This window comes from Protopterus annectens, chromosome 2.part1 (genome assembly GCF_019279795.1).
Source record: "Protopterus annectens isolate FY-2018-M chromosome 2.part1, PAN1.0, whole genome shotgun sequence".
NCBI classification, from domain to species: Eukaryota; Metazoa; Chordata; order Ceratodontiformes; family Protopteridae; genus Protopterus; species Protopterus annectens.
The window spans coordinates 1,925,556,317-1,925,584,243 of record NC_056729.1 but is presented as its reverse complement, the minus strand read 5'-3'; the positions used below and the strand labels follow the sequence as shown (position 1 = coordinate 1,925,584,243).

The 27,927-nt window shown below is 39.2% G+C and overlaps 1 protein-coding gene across 2 annotated transcripts in view; it reads left to right on the top strand.

The window, feature by feature from the left end:
- The window catches only part of LOC122794694 (DNA dC->dU-editing enzyme APOBEC-3D-like), a 202,451-nt gene extending 175,300 nt beyond the window's left edge, over positions 1-27,151 (top strand). The window contains exon 5 of one of the 2 annotated variants that reach the window (XM_044063326.1): positions 26,768-27,151. In XM_044063326.1, coding sequence (XP_043919261.1) covers positions 26,768-26,770 — 3 coding nt within the window. In that variant the 3' untranslated portion in view covers positions 26,771-27,151. Of the gene's footprint in view, positions 1-26,764 lie in introns of both variants that reach the window. The other variant, XM_044063325.1, reaches the window with a different exon arrangement.
- Positions 27,152-27,927: the final 776 nt, after the last annotated feature.

Below are 27,927 nucleotides of genomic sequence, written 5' to 3'. Positions count from 1 at the left end.
AGGGGACCTGACAACATCCCAGAATGAACTGGCACCCCAGAATGAACTGGCACCCTACCTAAGTACCATGTTCAATCATAGCCTCACCTCAGGCTTAGTGCCCACTGAATGGAGCACAGCAACGGTTATCCCACTCCACAAAGTGGGAACCATCACAGACCCCAGGAACTACCGCCCCATTAGCCTGACAAGCCTAGTCTTTAAGCCATGGAATGTATCATCATGGAACTTATAAACAAAGACACTGGTAATCTCGAAACTCTGGATCCCACCCAGTTCAGCTTTGTAAAAGGCAGATCATGTCTTCTAAACCTGATAGACGTCTTTGAAGCAGTCACCAAAGCTGTAGACGAGGGTAAGGTGGTTCACACAGTCTATCTAGATCTCGCCAAGGCTTTCAACACCATCCTCCACTCTGGAATTATAGATAAACTCACTAAACTAGATATAAATCCCTATGTCACAAGATGTGATGCCAACTGGCTCACTGACAGAACCCACACTGTGAAAGTAGCAGACTCCAAATCCAACTTCAGACCAGTGACAAGTGGAGTATCACAGGGTTCAGTCCTGTATCCTCTCCTGTTTGGTATCTACTTCTCTGAAGTACAGGTTAACACAGAAGGTCCTTGGCTAATGAAGTTCACAGATGACTGCAAACTGGGAGCCATAACTGAAACTCCTAACAATGTGGACATCCTACAAAAGGGCCTCACTGAGACAGATGCCTGGTGTCAAAGCCATGGCTTCAAGCTCAGTGCCAAAAAGTGCATTCTCATCCCCTTTGGTACAAATTCTGTAACCGTGAACTACCACATAGGTGGTAGTCTACTTAACACCGAAAGTGTGATAAGAGACCTTGGGACACAGGTGGACAGTATTCTCTCCTTTGATAATCACATCACCACAGTAGTCAGGAAATTGTTCTATGGGGCACACCTCATCACGAAAGGTTTCTCATCCAGGAAAAAATAGGTCATTGTTCCCCTCTACTCATCACTCATTAGACCCATAATAGAATATAATGCCCCTTTTGGTATGCACCTCACAAGACATCTACAACAACTGGAAAGGCCGCAGAAATACCTCACAAAGAGGATTACTGGCCTCAAACAGATGTCCTACGCAGACCGTCTCAGAAAACTCCAGCTTTACTCCATCGCATATTGCCTACTCAGAGGTTATCTCTGCCTAACATACAAAACTGTCAAATCCAGAGCTGGTGGACATGCTCCACTTAAAGAAATCCCATTCCTTCCATTCTACATGCTCTAGGGACCTAAACCTTGTCACCACAATAAACAGAACATGCTGGAGGGATAGATTCCTGTCCTAGAGACTTCCCATACTCTGGAACAAACTACCTAGCTATATAAAACAAAGCTCCTCATTAGCATTCTTCAAGAAAAATCTTGATGATTGGATGGGAAATAGGAAATTCACCCCGGAGATCACTTCTGTGTCTCTGCTTGACTGGGGCACAAGGAAAATAATTTTCTTTGGTGGCGACAGCCAGGGTACCTTTTTGGCTAGGCTTATATAGGCCGTAGGGCCAATAGCATAGTACCTACAATGGATGGATGAGCTTTGTTTTATTTTTTTGGATAGTCTGTTCTGGAACAGTGGTAGTGTCTGTGATGTGTATTCCTCTCTCCACAACATTCAGTTTAGATACCTGGACTGAGTATTTCTGATGCCATTTGACTTGCTGATGTTCAGTAGGTCCATCTGTATTAGGTTGGAAGATGCCTTGTATGCCAGACATGTCACCTCTAAGCACTCTGTAGGATACTGAGTATAGTAATAAATCTTTGAGGTGGTCCATGCAAGACCTACTGTTTAGGACTTGTATCCTTTTAGTAAGGTACCTCTGAAGGTATTCCAGTTGTTGTATGGGGCTGGACAGATACATGCCAAAGTGGGCATTATACAAAATTTTTGACCTAATGAGACCTTTGTATAATGGATACATGCCAAAGTGGGCATTATACAAAATGATTGACCTAATAAGAGCTTTATAAAGGCGGACAACAACATCATTAGATCTAGTCACAATCAATTTGTTTATAAGCTGTGGAATATAGAATGGTTTTCTTATAACTCTGGGCACATGTTGGTCAAACGTTAGGTCACTGTACACACAAGTTCCCAAATGCCAAACAACTGGGTCATTTCTCAGAGGGCATTGTCATGATTTTGACACCAGTTATTATTTGGGACAAACCTTCCTTCGTAATGGTTAAATCCTTTGGGGATTCAATAACTGCTGCTAACTTGCAGTCATTTCAGACTTAGCTGGCCAAAGCCCTTCAGTATTTCCTTTTACTTTTGAGATGTTTATGCCAAATAGAAAAAGTCTCAGCACTGAACCCTGGGGGACTCCATTGGTGACTGGCCTCTTCCCCTATTTTGATCTCCTGCATGCTGTGAGCAAGTTGACAATCCAGCTAGTGATGCAAGTGTTTTCTCCTACATTATTCATCTTTTGTACTCCACCTGAGTAGGGGATTGTGTCAGAAGGCTTGGCCAGGTCAAGGTAATATGGTGTGAACTGTTTTACCTTCATCCATTATTTTGGTAACAAGAGTAAAGCTTAACTTGCCCATGATTTTGAACCTTTCACACTTCCCTCTGGGCTGTTTTCAAACATATTTTTAGGGCCATGCATACATGTATGCATTCTTTGATTCACCTTCCAGATTGTATTAAATGATATTCCTTGTATAATACAGCACTGGTTGTTAGAATGTGTTTTAAATTTGTAGTTTTGAGCAGTCTTCTAGTAAGCAATGAAACAAAATGTATGAATCAATAATGATAAAACTACCAATTTCAGAAAATGTCAACCATAAAAGGCCACTCAAACTTCTGTCATTACAATCCACCAATATCAGTAAATATGCAAAATCTCTGCAGAAGTAAAGTCATCTAAATAATTCCACATTAAAGGGATCTGTAACTAATGAAGTGTTTGCTGCTAGGAAACAACTTTATATTTCAATGTTTCATCTACAAGTAAAGTGGCTGTTAATATGCCTATGTTACATTAAAAATGATAAGCTAGTAATACTGCAATAGGGAATGGATGGCAAACTGATAACAGGTTCATAGTTACTGGGTAATTCCTCCAAAGGATGACATTCACAGGACTGCAGCATCCGCTCCCTTTAAATTGCAACACAGTACAGTATCACCAATCCATCTGCATACTGTGGGAGTAGAACCCACAGTCTTCTGCATCAAAAGTAAGGCTACGACCTGTTGTGCTACTAAGAATGCAACCAGAGTTGGAATAAGCAGGATTAAATTTCTCTTCCCCTGAAGCTCTCAGCTCCTTGTTTTTTTTTTTTTATTTATTTAACATTTGTTTACTGGGAAAGTCCAACTTGGAACAAGGCCAATTTTCAGCAGAGGCTCAGGGAACAATGCTCCTGATGCATGCCTTTGCAACATGGGAGGAAACCAAAACAAACCCACACAAACACAAGGAGGACATACAGACTCCACACAGAATCAAACCAGAGAACGTCTTGCTGTGAAGCAGCAACACTACCACTGCACTATTCACTTGACACAACAAAGTCTCTCAATTTCACAGCAGAAGAAATCTGGAAAAAAGCCAAAAACCAGGGACACATTTTAAATAATCTTAGGAAGTTGCTGAAATAGTGTTTTGTACTACCACGCGTTTCCAAAAAAGATAGGAAGACTGAAACTTAAAGGGCTATCACTATTTAGTGAATTCCATTCTCACTGATTTGCCACAAGACCACAAATTTTAAGAGGAACTGACCAAAAGTATGAGCCATATATTCTGCGAAAATCTAGATGGTTGAGAGCTATCAGAACTGGTGGTTTGGGTAGGGAATGCAGGCTGTTGTAGCTAAGGTTCAGGGTTTGAACCCTGGTGATTCTAACCCCCCAGGTATAAATAAATGGGGCATTTTACATACACACACACCCTTACTGCATATAAACAGAGCACACCTTACTGCATTGAAGGGCACTGCTCCCAAACTGTCAAGTTATATTCAAGTGAAATGGATAATATAGGAGTTTTCCCAGTAATGAAAGGAGTGCTTAACATTTCCAAACCTCAGACTCACTAGCACATCAGCAACAACAGTTACATCATGAAGTGCGCATTCCAAGCATTTAATATGAGGTAAAGCTTATTTCTGTAAATTCATCCAGTCCCTTCCAAGATGCATTATGATGTATTAATTTAAACAGAGTGATAAACACACACACACACACACACACACACACACACACACACACACACACACACACACACACACCATCTGACTCGCCCTGTGATTTTTTGTTGAAGTTAATCAAACAGTACACAACAGCAATGCGTGCACAGAGTGATAAACACACACACACACACACACACACACACACACACACACACACACACACACACACACACACACACCATCTGACTCGCCCTGTGTTTTTTTGTTGAAGTCCCACAATGAAAACAAATGTGTTAGATATACATGAGCATGTACTGTTTGATTCTATATTCAACGCTCCATATACCTAACCCCTCACACATACTAATAATCCAGTCTTGTGTAAAAGAAGCTATGGTCTACTGGATGATGCATAAGCAAGGCTTGAGTCAAACTGAAATTTAAAGAATAGCGTGGTGGCGTTTCACATACTTTTTTACTTAGTTTTGTATTAAGGACAAAGGTGCCATGCAGCAACTCCCTGGAATGTATATTCACACTCATTTCCAGTAGATTTAATTTTAGCATAATTATGCAAACTAAAACAGATATGAAGAGCTGAAGACTAAGAAATAAAATAGCAGGGTAATTGTCACCTACTCTCTAATGTTCAATTTCCTTGTTTAGCCTCTTGATGTTTTTTTGAAAATGCCAAGCGTTGTTAAATTTCAAACAGTGTGTCATGCACTTATAGTTGTGTATCTGCTTAGTGCTACTTGTGCAATATCCTGCAGTCTTCATAGGTTCATACAGAGTGTGTTTGGCTTTCGCCATCCATTTTAAATTAATTTTGCTATGTCCTTTTTCGAGGTTAGTATACTGTGCCTCTGTCAAATAGTGACACAGAAGTGATACCTGGGGTAAACCTACGATCTCCCATCCACTCATCAAGATTCCTCTTGAAGAGAGTCAATGAGGGACTCTGCCTAACCTGGACTGGGATTTTTATGAATCTGTCCCTCCAGCATGTCCTATTTATTTCAGTGCAGAGGTTCAAGTCTCTCGAGCGCGTAGCTCGATGGGATTTGGATTTTCTGAGGTGCAGCATGTCCATTAATTCTGGGTTGGACATGGCTTTATATGTCAGGCACAGATTGCCTCTGAGCAGGCGGTATGCCACTGAGTAGAGCTGGAGTTTCTTTAACTGGGCAGCATATGGCATCTGTTTGAGCCCTTTGATCCTCTTGGTGAGGTACTTTTTGGGTCTTTACAGTTGCTGCAGGTGTCTGGTAAGGTACATCCCAAAAGGGGAATTGTACTCAATTATGGGCCTGATGAGGGATGAGTAAAGAGGCATGATGACCTCCCCTAATCTAGATGTGAATCCCTTCATGATTAGGTGGGCTATATAAAATGTTTTTTAATCACTTTGGCCACATGGTTGTCAAATGAGAGATTGCTATCAACTTGGGTCCCCAGGTCCCTAATTACTTCTTTAATGGATTACCACCTATGTGGTAATTTGTGGGCACTTTGTTTTTGCCAAAGGGGATGACTATACACTTTTTGGCATTTAGCTTGAGGTCATGGCTCTGGCACCAGTTGTCTGTTTCTATGAAGCCCTTTTGGAGGATGCTTGTGTTGGCTGGAGAGTCGATTATGGCGCCCAGTTTGCAGTCATCTGTGAACTTGGTCAGCCACAGTCCTTCCGTGTTGGCCTGTACCTCCGAGAAATATATACTGAACAAGAGAGGTCCCAGGACTGAGCCTTGTGGGACGCCACTTGTAACTGGTTTAGAGTCTGACATGGCTCCAGCAATTCTAACCATGTGGGTTCTGTCCTTGAGCCAGTTTGCAACCCATCTAGTGACATAGGGGTTTATATTTAAGCTGATGAGCTTATCTATAATGCCCAAGTGGGGTATTGTATTGAAGGCTTTTGTGAGGTCCAGGTAGGCTGTGTGGACCACCTTCACCTCATCAATGGCCTTGGTGACTGTTTCAAAGAAATTGACTAGGTTTAAGAGGCAGGATCTGCCCTTAACAAAGCCAAAGTTGGTAGGATCCAGTGTCTGTAGGTCCCCAATGTCTTTATTTATGAGGTCCATGATGATCCTTTCCATAGCTTTGCAGACCAAGCTAGTCAGGCTTATGGGGGCGATAGTTTCCAGGATCCGTTGAGGCACCACCTTTGTGGAGAGGGACCAGTGTTGCTGTATGCCACTCTTTGGGTACATATCCTGTAGTAAGGCTGAGATTGAAGAGTAGTTTTATGTTTGGTTTTAGCTCTTCTTGGAGTTCATGTAGGATGCAGCCCGAGACACCGTCTGGTCCCATTGATGCTGTGTTTTATGCTTTGGAGAGGGCGGCTCTTATCTGAGCATCTGAGATGTCAGGGGGCAGCACTCTGCTGGGACAGATATTTGCCCTTTTGGTGGGGAGGGGGGAGCTAGGATGTTGGCAATGTCTGTGGGTTCAGTGTATTTTAAATAATTATATAAGTTCATAGGTTAGAACTAGGCTAACTGCCCTTATGAGTCATTTCAAGCCTAGCCAATTACCCCATGTGAGAATCCAACCCTGCACCTTGCATCTGTAAGGTAAACACCTTAACCATTATGCCATCCTACCACCCACACGCACACACACACACACACACACACACACACACACACACACACACACACACACACACACACACACACACACACACACACACACACACACACACACACACACACACACACACACACACTTTACTGCATATAAACGGAGCACACCTTTCTACATATAAACAGAGCACAGCTTACTGCATATACAAAGAAGCACAGCCTTAAGCTTACCATGAGTGTTGACTCTGGCACAGACAGCCTTAAGCTTACCATGGGTGTTGACTCTGGCAGCAGGCTTTGTGTGGTTAGCAGGAATGATGTGATCAGTTTTTCTGTGTACTTTTGTGTTTAAATTACGTTAGCGTGCGGCACACGCATGAGTCAGGTCTTGCAGCTGTAAAAGTGTGTGTGTGGGGGGGTGCTCCCTCCCCCTATGTTTCCAGTGCCTATGGAAGGAACAGGAAACTGTCTCTACTCTGCCACAGTCAGTGTTGTGGAGTAATGGGCCTGTGAGTTCCCATATGAAAGAGCAGCTGATGAGACAAGATGAAACTGAAGAGAATGTGGCACAGGAAGATACTTTGAAACTTTCTGTAGAATGGCCACAGGAAATGGAGAATAAAGAATGTGCCCTCAGTTTAGAAAAAATATTCTAAGTAAAGAGCGTATTGATTTAATAGAGATGGACAGATAAATTAAGATCAATGAAAGAAATAGAATACAGAATGTCAATACAACTCAAAAAGTTAGAAGTTTGGTAAAACAAATGAATACAGTAATTAAGACTGTTCATAGAGATTCATGAGATATAACAGAAGCAAATAAGATATATTACTGTGCAGCTAAATTAATAATAGATAAAGCCTTACCACAAAAACACAGGGCAGTAAGGGAAAGGAAGGGGAGAAATCAAATGCCATCATGGAAGTATCGAATAGAGAAAATTCTAAAGCAATTAAGACAAGAAGTGTCACTGTTTGAATATCATAGAAAGGGAAAAATATAAAAAATATATACTCAAAACGATAGATGTGATAAAAGCAATGTGCAGTATCAGATCAAATCAGGATCTATCTTACACTGTTGCAAATAATAAACTAAAAGTCAGTACAGGCTGAAAAACTTAGAAGATATGCAAATACAAAGGAAAAGTGCAAAATAAGCAATTTACTGATGACCCAGAAATGTTTTATAGAGAATTGGGAAACAAGACAAAATGAATTAAAACACCACCGAAAAAAGAAGAAATAGATACATTTTGGAGAAATACCTATGAAAATCCTATGGAACATAAAAAAGATGCTTAATGGACAGAATAAGTGAAAGAAAAAATAAGAAGTTCAAATATGTAGGATATAAAATAGGATGAAATAATGGCCAGAGAAACTGAAACAAAATTAAAAAAAGTTCCTAATTAGAAAACCCCAAGCCGAGTAGCAGTACCTAACTTCTGGCTAAAAGTATTAACATCTTTATATGAATGTTTAACCATGAGTAAGAACTGTAAATATGCACACCCTGAACAGACACCAACCTAGTTAATAATAGAAGAAAACAATGCTCCTACTTAAGAGTGAACCTGCAAGCTGTCTTAAAAACTATAGACCAATGACTTGCCTTCAGACGATGCATAAACTATACACTGGAACTGATGCTGACAGAGTTTATAGTCATTTAGAAGAAAACTCAGTCATGATATTAGAGCTAAAGCATAACAAAAGAAAGTTATATGGAACAAAGGATCATTTGTTGCTAAATTAAGTCATAATGGAGAACTGTAAAAAGGGAAGAATCTAAGTATGGCATGGATAGACTGCAAAAAAGCATTTGACAGTATTCCAAATTCATGGATAAAAGAGGGCTTAAAATGTATAAGATACACCCTACATTGACTGACTACATTACAGTGACCAAGAAACAGTGGAAACCACTTTGCAGTTAAGCCATGATAAAGGACAGATTATTATTCCAAAGATAAAAATTCAAAGGGGCTATTCCAGGGTGACTCTTTCCCACACTACTATTTTGTCTTGCCCTTATTCCATTAAGCTGCTTACTTAACAGATTAGGTCATGGCTACAATCTGACTCCCAGAAAACAACAAAAGTGTAAAAACTTCTCATCTTCTTTTTGTGGATGATATAAAGCTGTACAGTTCATCAGATGAGGAATTGAAAGCACAAATGCAAGTGGTCAAAACTTTTTCAGATTATATAAGAATGTCATTTGGTACTGAATTTGCAAAAGCAACCTTTAAAGCAGGAAAGCTGCAGCACCAAGAAAACATCACCCTGGGACAGGAATGTGTTATAAATGAACTTGAGCAAGAGGACAGAGCTTATAAATATTTGGGAACTGATGAAGGAGCAACAATAAAATATGAACAAATGTGAATAAAACTTAGTACGGAATATTTTAGAAGACAAAAATTAATATTGAAAACAGTGTTGACATCTAGGAACAAAGTCCAAGCTATAAACAAATTTGCTCTTCCTGTCCCAAAGTATAGTTTTGGAGTGATTGACTGGCCCCAAAAGATTTTGGATTGGTTGGACAGAAAAACAAGAAGGATGCTTCCTGCTTATCAAATGATTTATAAAAATCAGTGGATACCAAGACTATACCCCCCACCTTCTAAAGGAGGTATGGGCTTCCTCGAAATTGATTACATGTATAGATCTGTAATTGTATGATTGCATGCATATCTGCTGACCTGACAAGACCCAAATATAGTGAAAGTTTTAAAACATAAGAATAAGTCTAAGATAACCGCCTTGCTTAGTTTAGTAGAAGCATATTGGTGTCAAGCAGGAATGGAAATCAAACCGGAAGCAGACAAAAATCAGGTAGCAACAGAAAGTACCAAAAAAAAGAAAGAAAGAATTTAAGGTGAAGGATCAGACGATAAGGCAAGAAATGTTGAAAATGCATAACTATAGTATAGAAAAACTCTTGCAACAACCTCATGTTGATCAGGATCGAATGCAGAAATTGTTAAGGAGAGGTGAATTTAAAACAAAAAACAAAAGGTTAATATTGGCCACCCAAGACAGTGAACTATGTGCATGTTTTTTTACAAAGTCCATTGAACATGTGGGAGAAACAGACAAATGCAGATTTTGTAAAACAGAATTGAAAATATTCACACATCTTGTTGCTGATTGTGATATACTAATTGCAGAAGGACTGTATACTAAAAGGCATAATAATGTGGCAAGACGGCTACATTGGGGATTTTGCAAACATTTTCATATTGAAGGCACTGAAACCACTGCAAACATGAGCCACAAAGCATTATAGAAAATTATGAAGTTTATATCACATGGGATCACTCATTACCGACAGTTCAAAAAATAGACATGAGCAAATCAGATATAGTAGTCCATGAAAAAAAGACAAATGTAGCATTGATCACTTGAAATTGCTACAACTACTGATTGCAGTGTCTTATGTACAGAGAGACACAAAGTCATAAAATAACAGGATTTGCATGAAGAAACAAGGGTAGTGTGGAAGAAGGATACCTGAACAGTTCCAATAGTAGCAGAAGCAACAGATCGTATGAAAAATAATTTACAGTTATACTGAGATATCTTATTGATAAATGTAACTCTGTACAAATTGCAAAAGGAGTCATTACTGGGCACATTGTGGGTGTTATGAAGAGCACATCTGGCTAACATCAAAGATTGAAACAATACTAATTTCTTGAACTTTAATCATATTTGACTTAGGAATGGGGTCCATTCCTGTCATGTTATTAGAAACCCAAAAGACTTGGAGAAATTAAGAAAAGAGCAAAGCTTGGCTAAACACCACTTGATACCTTAAGTACCTTTTATTTTTCATGTACTTTTCTTGAACTGAAATTTACTTTCAACTCATTGAGACCTACAAGTGCAAACTTATTAGATTCTAATCTTCTCTTAGGTCCTGAAGTGAGTAAGGTAGACAAAACAGATATCCTGTGGATCTTGTATTAGGTATACTCAACCAAATATTTTTTTAATCCATAATTCACAGAGTATGTGTGTATAAATATCTGTATCTCCTTCCCAACCATCTTACCTACATTCAACTTACTCATAGGTTCATAGATTCATAGGTTGGTACTAGGCTATCAGCCCTAGGGCCTATACAAGCCTAGCCATAACAATTCCCTGGATATTTCTTCCCACATTATTTACTTTCCTGGACCCCTGTCTAGCAGGGCGACTGACGTGATTCCTGGGGTGAATTTCCTTTCTCCCATCCAATCGTCAAGGTTTCTCTTGAAGAGGTCCAAAGAGGCACTCTGCTTGATATGTATGGGCAATCTATTCCTGAGTCTGGGGAGTCTCTGGGTCAGGAACCTATCCCTCCAGCATGTTTTGTTTATTGTGATGACAAGGTTTAAATCCCTGGAGCGTGTAACTCTGAGGGATTGGGATTTCTTTAAGTGTAGCATGTCCAACAGCTCTGGGTTTGACATGGCCTTGTATGTTAAGCAGAGATCGCCTCTGAGTAGACGATATGCGACAGAGTATAGCTGGAGTTTTTTAAGGCGGTCAGCGTAGGGCATCTGCTTTAGGCCTGTGATTCTTTTAGTGAGGTATTTCTGAGGCCTTTCTAGTTGTTGCAGATGTCTTGAGAGGTACATACCAAATGGGGCATTGTATTCTATAATGGGTCTAATGAGGGATGAGTACAGTGGGACAATGACCTCCTTTTCTCTGGATGAAAAGCCCTTCGTGATGAGGTGTGCCACATAGAAGGATTTCCTGACTGTTGTGGTGATGTGGTTATCGAAGGTGAGACCACTGTCCACCTGTGTCCCTAAGTCTCTTATCACACTTTCTGTGTTTAGTGTACTGCCACTTGTATGGTAATTCATGGATACATGTTTTTTCCCAAAGGGGATAACAATACATTTCTTGGCATTGAGCTTGAGCCCATGGCACTGGCACCAAGCATCTGTTTCTGTAAGGCCCTTAAAGTCATCTTTAATCCCTCCAGCAGCCCCTCAATTGCCTCCTCCTTCAAAATGCACCTACCCAACAGACTTCTAAGATATCCAATAACCAGAATTTGATTGAACTGCACAAGCCGGCTTGTCCTCCAGGCAAACACCTACTGTCCTTTTCCCAAGCTGACCTCTGGAACTCCCTGCCACCTCTTATTTGTACTACAGACAACCACTCTACCTTTAAGACCCTGCTTCATTCCCATCTCAAACCCCCCTGGGAATGTTCCTGCTCTCATCCCACATGACTCATCTCTTTTTCCCCACTTCTCACATGCCTTTACTTCTCTCTTCTCTTCATCATACTGAGCTTCTCTGATGACTACCATCTTCATTTTTTTCATTTACTACTCTTTGCTCTACTTTTTTTTTCTTTTTGTCCCAACCTTCTTAGATTCAACAATTAACTCCACTTATCCCCCTATCCTACTTTAACTTTGCTAAGATTTCATTTAAAACTGTAATGTCAACCCTGTGCTATTTCAAATTGTAACAAATCTAACAGCGATATGCACCAATGGATGTTTCTTATTTTAATTGGCTTATTTGTGTGTGTCTGTGTGTGTGTGTGTGTGTGTGTGTGTGTGTGTGTGTGTGTGTGTGTGTGTGTGTGTGTGTGTGTGTGTGTGTGTGTGTGTGTGTGTGTGTGTGTGTGTGTGTGCGTGTGTGCATGTGCGTGCGTGTGCGTGTGTGTGTGTGTGTGTGTGTGTGCGTGTGTGTGTGTGTGTGTGTGTGTGTGTGTGTGTGTGTGTGTGTGTGTGTGTGTGTGTGTGTGTGTGTGTGTGTGTGTGTGTGTGTGTGTGTGTGTGTGTGTGTGTGTGTGCGTGTGCCCGTGTGCGCGTGTGTGTGCGTGTGTGCGTGTGTGTGTGTAATTTTACCTTTTGCTTTTTTTGACTCTATTTTCACTGCAATCATGGATTTTTTGTCATGTTGTGTAATACCATCGTTCTTCAATAGCATTACATACATGTAAATGCATCGTCTTCATATCATATTGCTGTTCACGGATCTTTTCTCCCTGGGACTCCATGAAAACGGGCTCTTCTTGACCCAGTGAACTATCCCGGTAAACAAACTGTAAAATAAAAATAAATAAATCTCTCTCTCTCTCTAAATATATATATGCACACACACACACATCTCAGACTAAACTATGCATATGTTTAATATTTGTTATGAATCTGCAATATTCCAATACATATGTGCTGTGTAGGACTATATTGAGGAGATAAGCAGTTTTGCAATGTCTGTCTCTTGGCATCTCATTTCCGGGAAGCTGCTTTGTATCCCTAAGCCGTAGTACTTTGCCTGTTACAGCTTATATCATTTGCATATTTGATTTTTCTAAACAATATTTCCTTCTGTAGAACAACTGTAATTAATTAAATTTTATTGTTTGATTAGGTGCATATTACATTTATGGCCCAGTTGTCTTTTCCCAAACCCATGTGTCTCAATCTACCATCTCCCCTAAGCCAATTGTTCCTCTACATTTAGAGCTGATTTGTAAATATTTTCAGTTTGTAATTAGAGGTGTGATTTCTTAGTTCCTCAAATTGGTCTGTTTCAACATCTTTAAAAATTGTCTCTGTGTTGTATTTGACTTTTACTCATCAGAGACATAATCATCCACAAAGACGGGCTTCACTTTTCTGCTTACACTTATTGCTTGCTCTAGGCAATCAGTGTTCATGAATCGGTATATCTTGACGCTATCATCAGACTTTATTAGCCTGTTTGTGTCACGTGTAATATGAGAGGCTGTGTCTGTCTTATTACAGACCTTTTTCTAGTCCGGCTTGTCCTTATCAATGCTTGTATCACATGTAATGTGATTGTCTGTGCCCACTTTTATGAGCTTCATATTTTCTAAAATACATTATGAAAGACAAATATTCTCTTGTTTGGAAGAAAGGATTACAGCGCCAGCTTATGAGAGGCTCATACACCTGATTAATGTGACCAGTCGCCGTTCTTCTTCCTGATGAAGACAGACCTTTTTATATGCAGGGGCAGTAGTCACTTACAGCCACACTAGGTGACATCCATTTTTTGAAAACTACATGCATCCAGTGACATTGCTTACAGTGAAAACAAGTCACAGTGTTTGTTTTTACAGAGCTCATGGATTTGCAAAAGGAGGAGGAAAACATATGTACATTTTGACACTTAACAACCTTTTCTGTAGGCGTTTTGTGTCCAAGCAGAAAAAAATCCACCAAATGTTGAACAGCATACTATACAAATCCTTTAACAAAAATAAGAATCTCATATGCTCTTTGATCATAAGAAAATTATGCCTATGGTGTAAAGAAAATAACAGTTTGGGGTGTGGACCTGGGATTGCAATTTTCATTGTACTGCAAATTACAGAAATTATATTAAATGCAGGCCAGCTGGTTAGAACATCCAAACCTTGTGACTGCAGCTATCCACAGTGACAGGGAGAAAGCCTCTGGTCACAGAACGTGGAATTATAGTGTTCCAACAGATTTTTCATAATTTGTTTAAAGGAATACGAGCTCCACAAAGGCTGACACATCCTCTCATATTGCATGTGATACAAACAGGTTAATAAAGTCTAGTTATGGTTTTGTAAAAGTTGGTATTTTCAATAACCACAGTGGAAACCACTCTACAAACCACTCTATTAAATGGACTTGATAAAGCACAGGCAAAATTATTTTCTTAAATATAGTTCTATAGTGGTAGGTCTTGATGTGTTGTCATTTTTTGTTTCTTAAAAATAAAATAAAAAAAACTTTTAACTAAAAATGAAGTTGCTCAGGCTGCTGAGCTGTTAAACCCTCATGGGTCCTTCAGAAATATTCAAAAAAGAATAACCTCTAAGCTTTGTGATTGGCTCCTTGTTTTCCCATCTCCTAGATTTTCCTCCAGTCATCTCCCACCATTGTCTAACTCCTTATAAATAAATGACACATTGATTATGTGTTAGAACAAGAATACTTGCCAATCTACCTATTGAAAAGAATAAACTACTTTAACAAGGCATCTTTATTTATCTCACAAGGAGGGTATCAGAGAGAGACACTCTTAAGATCTGCTAACTAAAGTGATTTTGTCTGAGCTAATGCTTTCTTGTCCGCGGAAGTGATTCAGTAAACATGTATCTGATTTTCTAGCTGTGGGTTTATGCTAAATAAAAGGTTTGACCAGCTTTATTATACTTGCATTACGAGCATTCTTGGTCTTTATTGACTTCTTTTAATGAGACAATAGTTACCATGTACACAGCATCAATGAACAGCCTCTAGATATCATAAAAACACATGAGAATAGCCACTGATTAATCTGCCAAGAGTGGCATGGATAACGATCTTTTTGAGAATGACTATTACACTAATTTAGGTTACACTGAATCTTATTTAGAAGAGTCTGTCCCACTGATTATCAGGAGAAAGACAATTCCTTTGCTTTGTTATGATGCAATATCAAGAAAGCAGTACTGATGACAAGGGGGAATAACACACCCTTTGTGGTACTACATAAAATGCATGGCAGAGCATTAATGAAGTCATCATCACTAAAGCAGTCACTTTCTGATGATGAGAAGTATGACATCCCACTGATGATTCACTCCAAAGTGTTGCTCAACAAAACTGCAGCACATACTGCAGCACTGGAGAGAAATGGTGTCATGTCCTTTAGTGCCACTGTATATCTGTGTCATGTTGTGCATAGATGGGACACCACAATTACTTGTAGCATGGAAATGTCTGCAATCATGGAGTAGGAGGGCTATTTCATAAGTTCATAGGTGATTATTAAGCTAGCAACCTTAGGAGTCCTATTTAAGCCTAGCCATGCTTCCCAAGTTTATCTGACAAGGTTTGACTACTGTTGAGGACTCAAGGTGTATTGGCACAGCAGGTAAAAACAAAAGACCATGACATCTCAGACTGCCTTTATGTGAACCGGACACCGAAGCATGTCAATGACTCATGGCCTTTGTCTCCATTACATCTGTCATCCTGTGTAGCTCAGGACATTCACTGGTATACCAGTATGCAGTGATTGCAGGTACCTGACTTTGTGCAGGTTGTTAACTTGGTAAATGTCATGACAGATAAAAGTAAAGAGATTGTCTTTTTCCATTTATTTTTTAACTGTAATATATGAAATGGTGTCATAGGAAACCAAACTAATGATGTGCCAAGTTAAACACCAGTTGTAAATTACATCCACAATAAGTCCTTGTAATAAGTAAGTATATTAGAGTATACCCAGCAATGTTCATGTGCATGTCCATAATAGAAAACAACATTTTACAGTTCAGAAGCTATTCGGGTACTAAGCCATATTTTGCACAATGTAATGCATAAATTATGCCAGGGGATATTTGTTTTATTCTAAACTAATGTGATGCATCCATTGCAATGACAACTGAATTAAATCCCAGGAGATTAGTGTGTATATTACAAATGGCACCAGGTTTGCACAGTCCTTGATGCAGTGTGGGTATGGCACATTGCACTCAGTATACCTACATCATGAGGCATCCATGTAAAAGGCAGTAGTGGGAATTCAGGGTTAGGCAGACTTTTAATGCCTTTATGTTCAGAGATCCTCAGTGATATGGCATCAAGGTATGGATCCTGTTAGATGTACAGTATTACTGCTGCACAGGTTAAAACAGCACTGTAAAAGGCCAATAATACAGCTTCTATGGGACCTGACAATATCCCTGGCTGTGTTTACATGAACTACAGAGTGAACTGGCACCTCACCTGTGTGCCCTGTTCAATCACAGCCTCACCTCAGGCTTTGTCCCTACCAAATGGTGCACTGCTACAGTCATTCCTCTCTACAAATGAGGCGCGACTACAGACCCTAGGAACTATCACTCCATTAGCCTGACGAGTCTGATATGCAAAGCTATGCAATGCATTATCATGGACCTAATAAACAAGGACATGGGGAATCTCCAAACTCTGGATTCCACACAGTTTGGTTTTGTGAAAGGTAGATCATGCCTGCTCAACTTGGTTGACTTCTTTGAGTCAGTCACCAGAGCTGTGGATGAAGGCAAGGTGTTTCATGCAGCCTACCTTGATCAGGCTAAGACTTTTGATACCATTCCCCACTTAGGAATCATAGAAAACCTCACTAAGCTAGGCATTAACCCCTATATCACTAGGTTGGTTGCAAACTAGTTCACAGATAGAACCCACAGTGTGAAAGTAGCTGAATCCAAGTCAGACTGCTGACTAGTCATGAGTGGAGTCCCACAGAGTTCAGTCCTGGGTCCTCTCCTGTTTGGTATCTACTTCTCTGAAGTCTAGGCCAACACAAAGGGACTCTGGCTAACAAAGTTTGCAGACAATTGCAAGATGAGAGCTATTATAAACTCCCCAAGTGATGTTGACATCCTACAGAATGGCATCACTGAGACCAATGACTGGTGTCAGAACCATGGCCTTAAGCTCAATGTCAAAAATGTGTCGTCATCCCCTTTGGGAAAAACCCAGTTCCCATGAATTATCACATTGATGGTAGTCCACTCAACACAGAAGGCATTATAAGAGATCTAGGAACACAGGTTGACAGCAACTTCTCTTTTGATCACCATATTGCCACTGCGGTCAGAAAGTCCTTTTATGTGGCACATCTCATTACTAAGGGTTTTGCATCCAGGAAGAAAGAGGTCATTGTCTCCCTCGACTCTTCCCTCATTAGGCCAATCATCAAGTACAATGCCCCATTTGGCATGTACCTCACTAGACATCTGCAGCAACTGGAGAGGCCACAAAAGTACCTCTCAAAGGGGATCCTAAGCCTTAACCACTTGTCCTATATGGAAAGACTCAAAAAACTCCAACTGTTCTCTGTCTCATATCGCCTACTTAGAGGCAATCTCTGCTTGACTTACAAAGCCATGTCTGACCCAGCTCTGTTAGAAATGCTACATCTAAAGAAATCCCAATCCCTCTACACCACACACTCCAAAGACCTCAACCTCATTATCACAATTAGCAGAACATGCTGGAGGGACAGGTTCATAACCCAGAGATTGCCCATGCTATGGAATAGACTTCCCATACATGTCAAGCAGAGCCCCTTGCTGAGTCTCTTCAACAGAAATTTTGATGAGTGGATGGGAAACAGAATTCATCCCTGGGATAACTCCAGTGGCTCTACTTGACAGAGACACTGGGAACTAAGGATAGGTGGCACTATGCCAGGGTAATCCTATGGCTAGGCTTGTAAAGGCCACAGGGCCGTTAGCCTAGTACACACCTATGAACCTATGAAACTGTGAACATAGTGGTTCTGTGTATGACTTCAAGGTTTGTGTATTAGGCACACAGAGGAAAAAAATCTGAACTTGGTCTGGATCACCATGTTGTGATGGAACTGTCAAAGAATATCCACAGTGGAGACCCACCATTTTTATATCTAATTCTCTACTGCGAAATTGTCACAGCAGTTATTTCAGATACGATTGTGCATTTTTATGCCATTTCAAACAGGCATCTAAACTGCTTATTAAACTCAGATCACCTGTGTCATTGTCAGGGCCTTATTCTTCTATAATAATGGAGCTGGTACAGCTGTTCTATTTTGACTCACTATGGACTAGCCACTTAGGATGTCCCTGTGACATAAGCAAATGTACCCTGCAAATGTGTAAGAGTATATGCATTGGTGTCATGGTCCTTTGTCTGCAACTGCTTGAAAGGACATGAAGCTTATGTTTCTGTTGTTCATGAATATAACCCACAAAATGCCCTAAACTGTAATTACACAACAGTGCTGATATGACACAATTGTAAGTAGGGCATAGCCTGTAGTTATACCAACCTACAACATAGAGAGTCATCTGGCAGCACAGTATGACCATGCCCAGAAAGGCTAAAATGTGATGGACACACATGTTTTGTTTCCTTTTCAAATGTCACCCTGGATAATGCCTGAAGGAGTCAAATAGTGACCAAGTTCAAGTGGATATTGTCCTTTTATAAATGATCTACTAAGACTAGATATTGCCATTACTAATTTATTAGATGCTTATTCCTTCCATGTATGTTGATAAAAAATGCTTGTCAAACTGTTGCTTGGTCTAATCACAGAGATATCTTTCTATATACATTAAACTAGATCCTTTTCAAACATCCACTATTAATCATCCTACACACACTTTTTACATACATGTGCAAATTGTCCTCTATATGGTATCATGAGGAAACCATCTTATCCTGAGTCAGTGGAGGCAGTTATAGACACTACCAAAATCATACATGGCTGGTGGACAGTTAGACTTACACAAAGAAAAAGAATAACTGTCAGACCTCTAACCAATTTGGTATGGAAAATAAATGCCCTCATTTGATTTAAGTATATATGATAATCTAAGCTACCTCATCTGCTTCTCATGCTTTCACATTCTAACCACATGCTTTCACATTATAACCACATGCTTTCACATTCTAACCAGTTGTTAGAACCTTTACAAATGTCATCATGAGTTATTGTTGTTGTTTGTCAATGATTGACAGTAGATTTTTATGGTGCCGAGTTGCCAGCTCGACGCCCACCCATTCATGCATGGAGGCAACAACACTACCACTTCACCACAGCGGATTAAATACAAATGTCATCATGAGTTAAGGACATCAAATAATGGCATTAGCCAACATCCCATTGATCATATGCTAAAACTTCCTTACAAATGATTCTCATCCTCTGAACTTTTCCTAGTCAAAGGAATATTTTAGCAGTAGAACACTTTCCTTAGCCAGCTACATTGACTTCAGCACCAAGGATGTCTTATGTAAAAATGCTTATCTGTTTAAGGATTCCTGGGATTTTTTATCTACAGTGTCCAATGACTTATATAATGATGAGTTAGTATTTATAACCGTTGACATTCAAGACCTCTTTTCAGTCATCCCCCATTATGAAGAGATTCAGTGGTTTATGAATATTTATGCTTCAATTCTGAATTAGATCACATCAAGATTCTTACTCTTAGAACATTAATGGAAGCTGTCCTTGAAAATAACTTTTTTACCTTTAAGAACCAGTTGTTTAGGCAGAGGAGTGGTGTTGGGATGTGAGCAGCTTGCACCCTTGTCTTTGCAAATATAGTTTTAGCTAACTGAGAAAATAATTTTATATTTCCATCTGAATTTAGTAACTGGTGGTCTTTCTATGGCCACTTCCTTGATGACATTATTATTTTTTGGAGAGATAGCAAGGAGAAATTGGATATATTTTTCCAATACTTGTGTTCTACTACTCAGTTTCTTAAATTTACTATGAATATACAATTTGAAAAGGTGAATTATCTGGATGTTTCTATCATCAAAATAGAGACTTGAAAAAGTTTGATTCCACAATATACTGTAAGCCCGCTTATTCCAATTCCCTACTCCAGGTTGATAGTTGGCATCCTATTTATCAGAAAAAGTCCCAAGTGAAGGGACAAAGTGTTAGATTAGCATGAATGGTTTCTGCTGACAATTTATTTCAGATCAAATATGACAAATTATATAACATGTTGACCAGTTGGGGATATCCAGAAATCTTCTTAAACAATATTATTGATGATGTTAAAATGAACAGAACATCAGGTCATTTTATACCTCTGCTTGGCAGAGGAAATAGTGGGCAGACTATGGTGACTAGGGCTGTGGGTAATGGTCAAAGTCAACTCTCTAGTACCTAATTTTTCATTTTTAATATTCACTTTTACAACATCCATTCAATTATTCAAAAGAATTATGTTTTGTAGTTGATCAGGAATGTATAAAAAAGACAGGTGAGTGGCCCCAAATAGTATATAAGAAAGATGTTAATTTCAAATCTTTGCTTGAGAGAACTAGTTCCCCGACCTGTGACGGTAGAATGGTGAGGGGCATTCACTGTTTACAGTGTAGCTACATCTTGGAAGGGACTAGTTTTTCCCTACACAAGTATGGGGAAATTAAACTGAAGCACAAATATTACTGTGGCAGCAAGGCACTGATTTACATTGCAAAGTGCCAGTTTTGTGATTGTTTCTACACTGGAAAAACAATTCAGACATTGAGATCCAGAATATACCAACTTTTTTATGACATTCAGAAAAATGATGATAGGAATGCTTTATACAAGCATACAAAAACATTATCTACACATTCTTTCAAACTATTTGTCATTGGACATGTTGAATTTGGGTCCAAGGGGAGAGCCACTTGATGTTTTTATACAATTCAAGGAACTCAGCTTAGAAGTGATGCTACAATGTTGCCAGGTTTAAATGAAATGTTCTCCATCTGTAGTGTGCTTAAAGTGGCTTTTGCCATCTGACATTTATTTTAGCATTGTTTTTAAAGTATATATATTTTCTACTTTTTAGCAGCAGCGTTGGCCTTTTTAATGTTATTCTTTGCTATGCGTTTCTTCTTTAATGAACTGAGTGGTTTAGTATGTAATTTAACAATTATGATCATGTGATCATCTTTAATGGTATATATTGATTCTACTGTTTGAGATAACACTATTCTGATGAAATCCATTTTATTGGACGGAAACGCTCACCTTTATGTATTAATAAATGGAACAGGGTATTCTGGACTTTGCTACTGTTTTTATTTTCTTAGGTCCAAAGAGGTCATTATCACACTGTATTCCCCTTATCAAACCAATCATATTGTACAATGCTCCCTTCAGTATGTACCTGAACAGACATATGCAGCAACTACAGCTCTTTCAGAAGTTCCTTACAAAAACAATACAACGTGTGACAAACCTGCCTTACACAGACTGCCTTAAAGCACCCTTAAAGCAGGATGATCTATGCATGGTATACAAGGTATCCAAAAAACCCACACTTATGACTCTTCTGTATATTTGTAAGTCAAACAGTACTAGACATGCAAGGACTAAGGACCTACATTTTGTCTGTGACTTAAATAGAACATGCTGTAGAGACAGATATTTGTCCCTGTGACTGCCTTTTTTATGGAACAGTTGTCCTATTCATGTGAAGTTTAGTTTGTCTATTACCCAATTCAAGAGCAATCTACACCAGTGGATGGGGACGAAGAAATTTAAACATGGCTAGGCTTAGAAAGGCCCACAGAGTTGTAAGCCTAGTAACAAGCTATGAAATCTCCACAGGAAAGAGAAGCAGGCATTCCCTTATTCACAAGAGTGAGATCATTTAGTCTGAATGGAATATTTCTAATTGAATTAAGATATCCCTTGCAGATTATGAGATATGGATGCTCTCAGTCTGTCCTAGCAGACAAACCCAAACTGTCAAGAATTCTAGAGTTATTATTTGCTGAAAGTTATACTATAGTACATGAAAGGATTGCAAAACAGATAACAGAATTAAGAAGAGACCCTGCATTTGCCTAATGCTGAGTTTCTGATCCTTTGGATAAGAGTTGTGTCTACATATGGCTGTAGTTCCTGATTAAAATCCCCATTCAAATCTAACTAACTGTCCTTTTGACCAAATAACAAAATTGCTGATATATTCACCTGCTTTCCTGTATACTAAAGAACATGAATTAAGACAATTGCTTATTTTACACCTAAAAATTCCATGTGGTAAAAAAAACATAAAACAGCCTGTAATATTTACATAGGTTGCTGAATTTATTAAAGCAGTATTACAAAGCAGTGCCAAGTTTATTTCATGGCCCTTTAGGGTGGACTTGGAAACAAGTTATGCTCATGGACCACAGTAGTGCATCATGCTTCCACTCACTGAAGTTAATGTACTGCTGTAAAAAATCAGTGTTAAACTTAGCTTCTTGTGAAGAATTAGGGAATATCAGCAGCTTTCTCAGAGGTTTACTTTATATGTAGGATAGTGGTCATTTATGTACCATCTTTACTGTCTAGGAGTTGAAGTAGGCTCTCAGTCTCTGAAAACTAGGCCATATAGTCCCCATCTGGACATTTTCCTGAAAAAGTTAAAACATTTCTATTGAAAGTATTATGTTTTCATATGTTAGATCTTGTAAGTAGTGTCCCTTATTCTTACATCTTGTAAATAATGTTAAATACTTTTTCCTATAGTGTTTTACACAATATATTTTTTGACTACAATATAAAAGCACAATGCCATTCTGTTGTTATGTTTCAACTACTACTGAGAAGTACTTAGTGCTTTTTCCTTAAATAAATTATTAATCATTACTTTATAACCTTACCAATAACGAATAACCAAAAATGGTACCCTGTGTACATGTTTAATCACCATCTGCAAGTACTGAAGTATGTTTTCTATCAGACTGAAACTGAATAGGCGTCCTGAATAAGTATTCTACACCACTTAACAAATTTAAATAAATATTACATACATGCTGAAATGCATGCATACATAGTTTTTAGTACCTTATGATGCAAGAAATGCACACAGAAAATTCTGACTATACATTACTAAATGGAGAGGAAGTAGTGACAACAAAGACATAGACTGAAAAAATATGCAAGTGTAACAACAGAATTTGCATTTGCATTGCCACCTCCACCCAAGCACCACCCACCTATCACCCCATCCTCCACATACTGCTAGGGGTATTCCTGCAGCTAAGAGCCATCCTAAAGCAACGCATCCAGTGCCATCTAAAGAAGTAAATGCAAGCTTCTCATCAACATACTCTGCGCAAAGAACCTAGCTTATCTGGTATATTTCAATATTATTGAGCCTTTTACAACATTTTCTTTTACAATCCTATTTCATAAGCAAAGGCAAATTGAAATCTTCACTGTTTTCTTTGGGTTTGATTTTACACAGCCTATGTAAAAGGTCTTTTCTCATATAAAACAAACTGATAAGTTGAAGATGGATATGAAGTTGTAGCTGACTTATTCACACCAAGGTTTGAAACTTTTTTTGGTATCATGGGCTTTCTTTCAAACGGTTGAGCACTGCATAGCATTCAAGGCTATGCCTAAGAATTAAACAATGACTCACAATATATGTAGATTTTAAAGTATTTGTTACAAGTGTAAGCAAAGACTAGGATCCATATAACCTGTGTTCATATTTTCATAGGTGTGTACTAGGCCAATGGCCCTGGAGCCTTTACAAGCCTAGCCCATAGAAGTGCCCTGGCATCATGCCGGTCAACATTAGTTCCCAGTATTTGTATCAAGTAGAGCAACTGCAGTGATCCCCAAGGTGAACTTTTTATTTTCCATCCATTCATCAGGATTTCTCTTGAAGAGGGCCAGTGAGGTGCTCTGCTTCACATGTATGGGAAGTCTATTCCAGAGCATGGACAGTCTCTGGGTTATGAACCTCTCCCTCCAGCATGTTCTATTGATTGTGGTAATGAGGTTGAGGTACCTGGAGTGTGTGGTATGGAGTGATTGGGATTTTTTTTAGAGGTAACATTTCTAACAGGGCTGGGTCAGACAAGACTTTGCAAGTCAAGCAGAGATTGTTTCATAACACACGATATGAGACAGAGAAAAGCTGGAGTTTTTTGAGTCTGTCCATGTAGGGCATGTGTTTAAGGCCTGGGATCCTTTTTGTGAGATAATTTTGTGGCCTTTACAGCTGTTGCAGGTGTTTAGTGAGGTACATGCCAAATGGGGCATTATACTCGATGACTGGCCTAATGAGGGAAAAGTAGACAGAGAGGATGACCTCTTTCTTCCTGGATGCAAAACTCTTGGTAATGAGATGTGCAATATAGAAAGACTTTCTGACGACAGTGGCAATGTGGTGGTTGAAGGAGAGATTGCTGTCAACCTGTGTCCCCAGATCTCTTATAATGCCTTCAGTGTTCATTGGGCTATGATCGATGTGGTAGTTAGTGAGAACTGAGCTTTTCCCAAAGGGAATGACTACGCATTTTTTGTCATTAAGCTTAAGGCCATGGTTTCAACACCAGTCATTGGTCTCAGTGAGGCATTTCTGTAGGATGTCTACATCACTTGGGGAATTAATAATTGCTCCCAGCTTGCAATCATCTGCGAACTTGGTCAGCGAGAGTCTCTCCATGTTGGCCTGGACTTCTGAGAAGTAGATGCCAAACAGGAGAGGCCCCAGGACCAATCACTGTGGCCTGGTTGGCAGTCTGACTTGGAGTATGCTACTTTCACACTGTGGGTTCTATCTGTGAGCCAGTTTGCAACCCACCTAGTTATATAGGGGTTGATGCCTAGTTCGTTGAGTCTATCAATAATTTTTGAGTGGGGAATGGTATCAAAGGCTGTGGCCAGATCAAGGTAGGCTGTATAAACTGCCTTGCCCTCATCCACAGCTCTGGTGACTGACTCAAAGAAGTCAACCAGGTTAAGCAGGCATGATCTACTCTTCACAAAACCAAATTGCATGGGATCCAGAGTTTGGAGATTCCCTATATCCTTGATAATTAGGTCCATGATAATGTGCTCCATAGCCTTACATATCAGACTCATCAGTCTAATGGGGCAATAATTCCCATGGCTGTAATTGCTTCCCCTTTATGGAGAGGGATGACTGTAGCAGTGCACCATTCTGTACAGACAAAGCCTGAGGTGAGGCTGTGATTGAACAGAGCACACAGGTGTGGTGCCAGTTCACTTTGTAGTTCATGTAGAACACAGCCAGGGATATTGTCGGGTCCCATGGAAGCTGTATTCTTGGCCTTGGACAATGCAGCTTTATCTTGTGCTGCAGTAATGCTGGGTGCCTGGCATTCTTCTGGTATTGTGATTGGTCCTTTGTGGGGGAGAGAGGGGTAAAGTTGGCACTGAATCTGTCAGCTAGCATGTTGGCAATATCTAATGGCTTTGTATAGGAGGTACTATTGTGCAGTAACTCAGAGGAAATCTGGGTATTACCGTGGAGATTCTTGATATAACTGTAGAAGACTTTACGGTTGGTTTTAGTGTCTGCCACAATTCTGCCTTCATAGCTAGTTTTAGAGGTTTTGATGAGGGATCTCAACTTTTTGTTGAGGCTAATAAGTGAGTTTTTCCAGTCTTGGAATTTCACCTTTTTCTGCAACACTTTCTTCCTTCTGTTGTAGAGTTTGTTAATGGCAGGGGACCACCAGATTGGCTTTCTTATTTTGGGGGAGAGTGTCTTGGTTCTGTTGGGTATGGCTAGTTCCATGCATTTGATTAGTGGCACAGGCTTTGGAGGGATGAGTTGGGTAAGGAGGGGAATGAACAGCAAAGACCAACTCACCCATCCTGGAAGGGCCGAGGCAGCCAGGCCCACCACAATAATGACACCTACTGCAAAGTAAGTGAACAACAGTGTGTCTAGAACAAGCTCATGCTGTAAAGGGAATGTTACAGGTAGAAGTGCTCACTTTACTTCCTGCTCAGGCAACCAATGACAGTCTGCCAAATGCCTGTGGGGAGAAGGTAAGAGAAATGTGTCAGATAACTTTAATTTATCCAGTGACTAGTCCATGACCTAATATCCAACTCCTCCTTCAGGGGAAATAAATGGGCCATCAGGACCACATAAGGGGAATGAATGGGCCAGAGACTTGTATTCCAGTTCAGGGATGTCTGCCTCTTGTAACTGGAGGAATGAATGAACAAATGGGTCAGAGGTAGGGGAGGCAGTCCCTCTGATGGTGGAATATTTATCATAGATGTTAAAAATGATCTTTTCTTATTAACAAAAGTAAAATCTGCTATCATGTTATAGATACCACCTAATTACATTGCACTGAAGAAAAATGCTTTGTCCTAGATTTTAGAAATGATAACTGTTACATTAGCAATAATGTCAAAATTCAAAAATGCTTGTGTCTCTAATTTCAGAACAAAATAAATTACACTTTTCTTTTCATCAACTGTAATTCTAAGCAATAACCTAAACATTTTCAGTGGTTTTGTTTCAGACTCTAATCATATTAATCTAATGAACGTAAATCATAAAATGATAGAGGTTGGAGAAAGAAACTATAATTTAACATCAGAGAAGTGAAAAACAGAATAGTCTTACTAAGGAATGTTTGTCAATATTATTTTTTTTGTTCTTTCTTTTTCCACAGCAGTAAATGAAGACAAATGAAGCTGACACCAGGCGCTGTTACTTATATTGTCTACACAGAAATAATGAAATGAAACAAAAATCTTATTTGAAGAAATTGTCTTTTCACTTGTGTATGAAACTTCTCTTTCCTGCAGAATATTGATTTCTCTCAATTAAATTTATAGAAACAGGTGTGCGTGATCATTGTGGGAAAAACAATCATGTTATTTAAAATACTTATCAGTGTATTTGTAATTATGTTGTCTCTTTATTTTACTTCTAAATTAGTTTTATCTCCTGGGTGCTGGCAGTCATTCATAATTAATTGATACAATCTTATGAAAACATGAAATGTTACTTTTGTGTTTTAATTGATGATTTAAATAAAATATATGGTTCAAAAATCCTACATGGTTTGTCGCTCCTTATTTTGTCAGTCTACATTTAACTGAGCAGTTGTATCACTGAACTTTACAGCCCTATTTCCAGAACTGTTATGCATGGATATTGAGTTTCTTTAATGGAAGGATGAAATTCAATAGATTTTGCTATACTTGTTATAGTTACAAATATATTGATATAGAAAAATCATAAATTTAAACATGAATGGGATTCTGAGATTCATAATCATATCATACCTGATTTCTGGTGCTTAATTTCTACATGAAAAGATTAAATACATTAAAGATAATTCTGATTGTCAGCCATTACTCATCTTTCCATCTTCAGGGGTATGAGGTATACCATTAGGTATATATGGCTGGTAGATGTATGTTTCCTAGAAATGGTTGCTATTGTTTGCACTTAAGCCTGGAATAGGACACCTAGAAAGCAAATTAAAGATGCATGATATCAGGAATATGCCAGAAGAATGACCCTGCTTGCAGCCATGCCAACCACTGCACATATACTACCAATGAGTGACATCGCACATACTGTTCTCTTCCTACTGGTGATGATTATTATTTTTGGTTTCAAATATAATGAACATATTTAGCTTCCTCGTCTCACTCCCTAACCTTCCTATCAGTGATAACTGAGTCCTCCCCAGCACAGCAGTAAGCGGGATCCTCATCACCGCTGCATGTATCCATTTAACAGTCAGTATGTTTCCTTCTAGCTCTCATTGACCTTACAAAAAAACTAGAGTCCATGGCCTACCATCGCCTAACCTGTCATTGA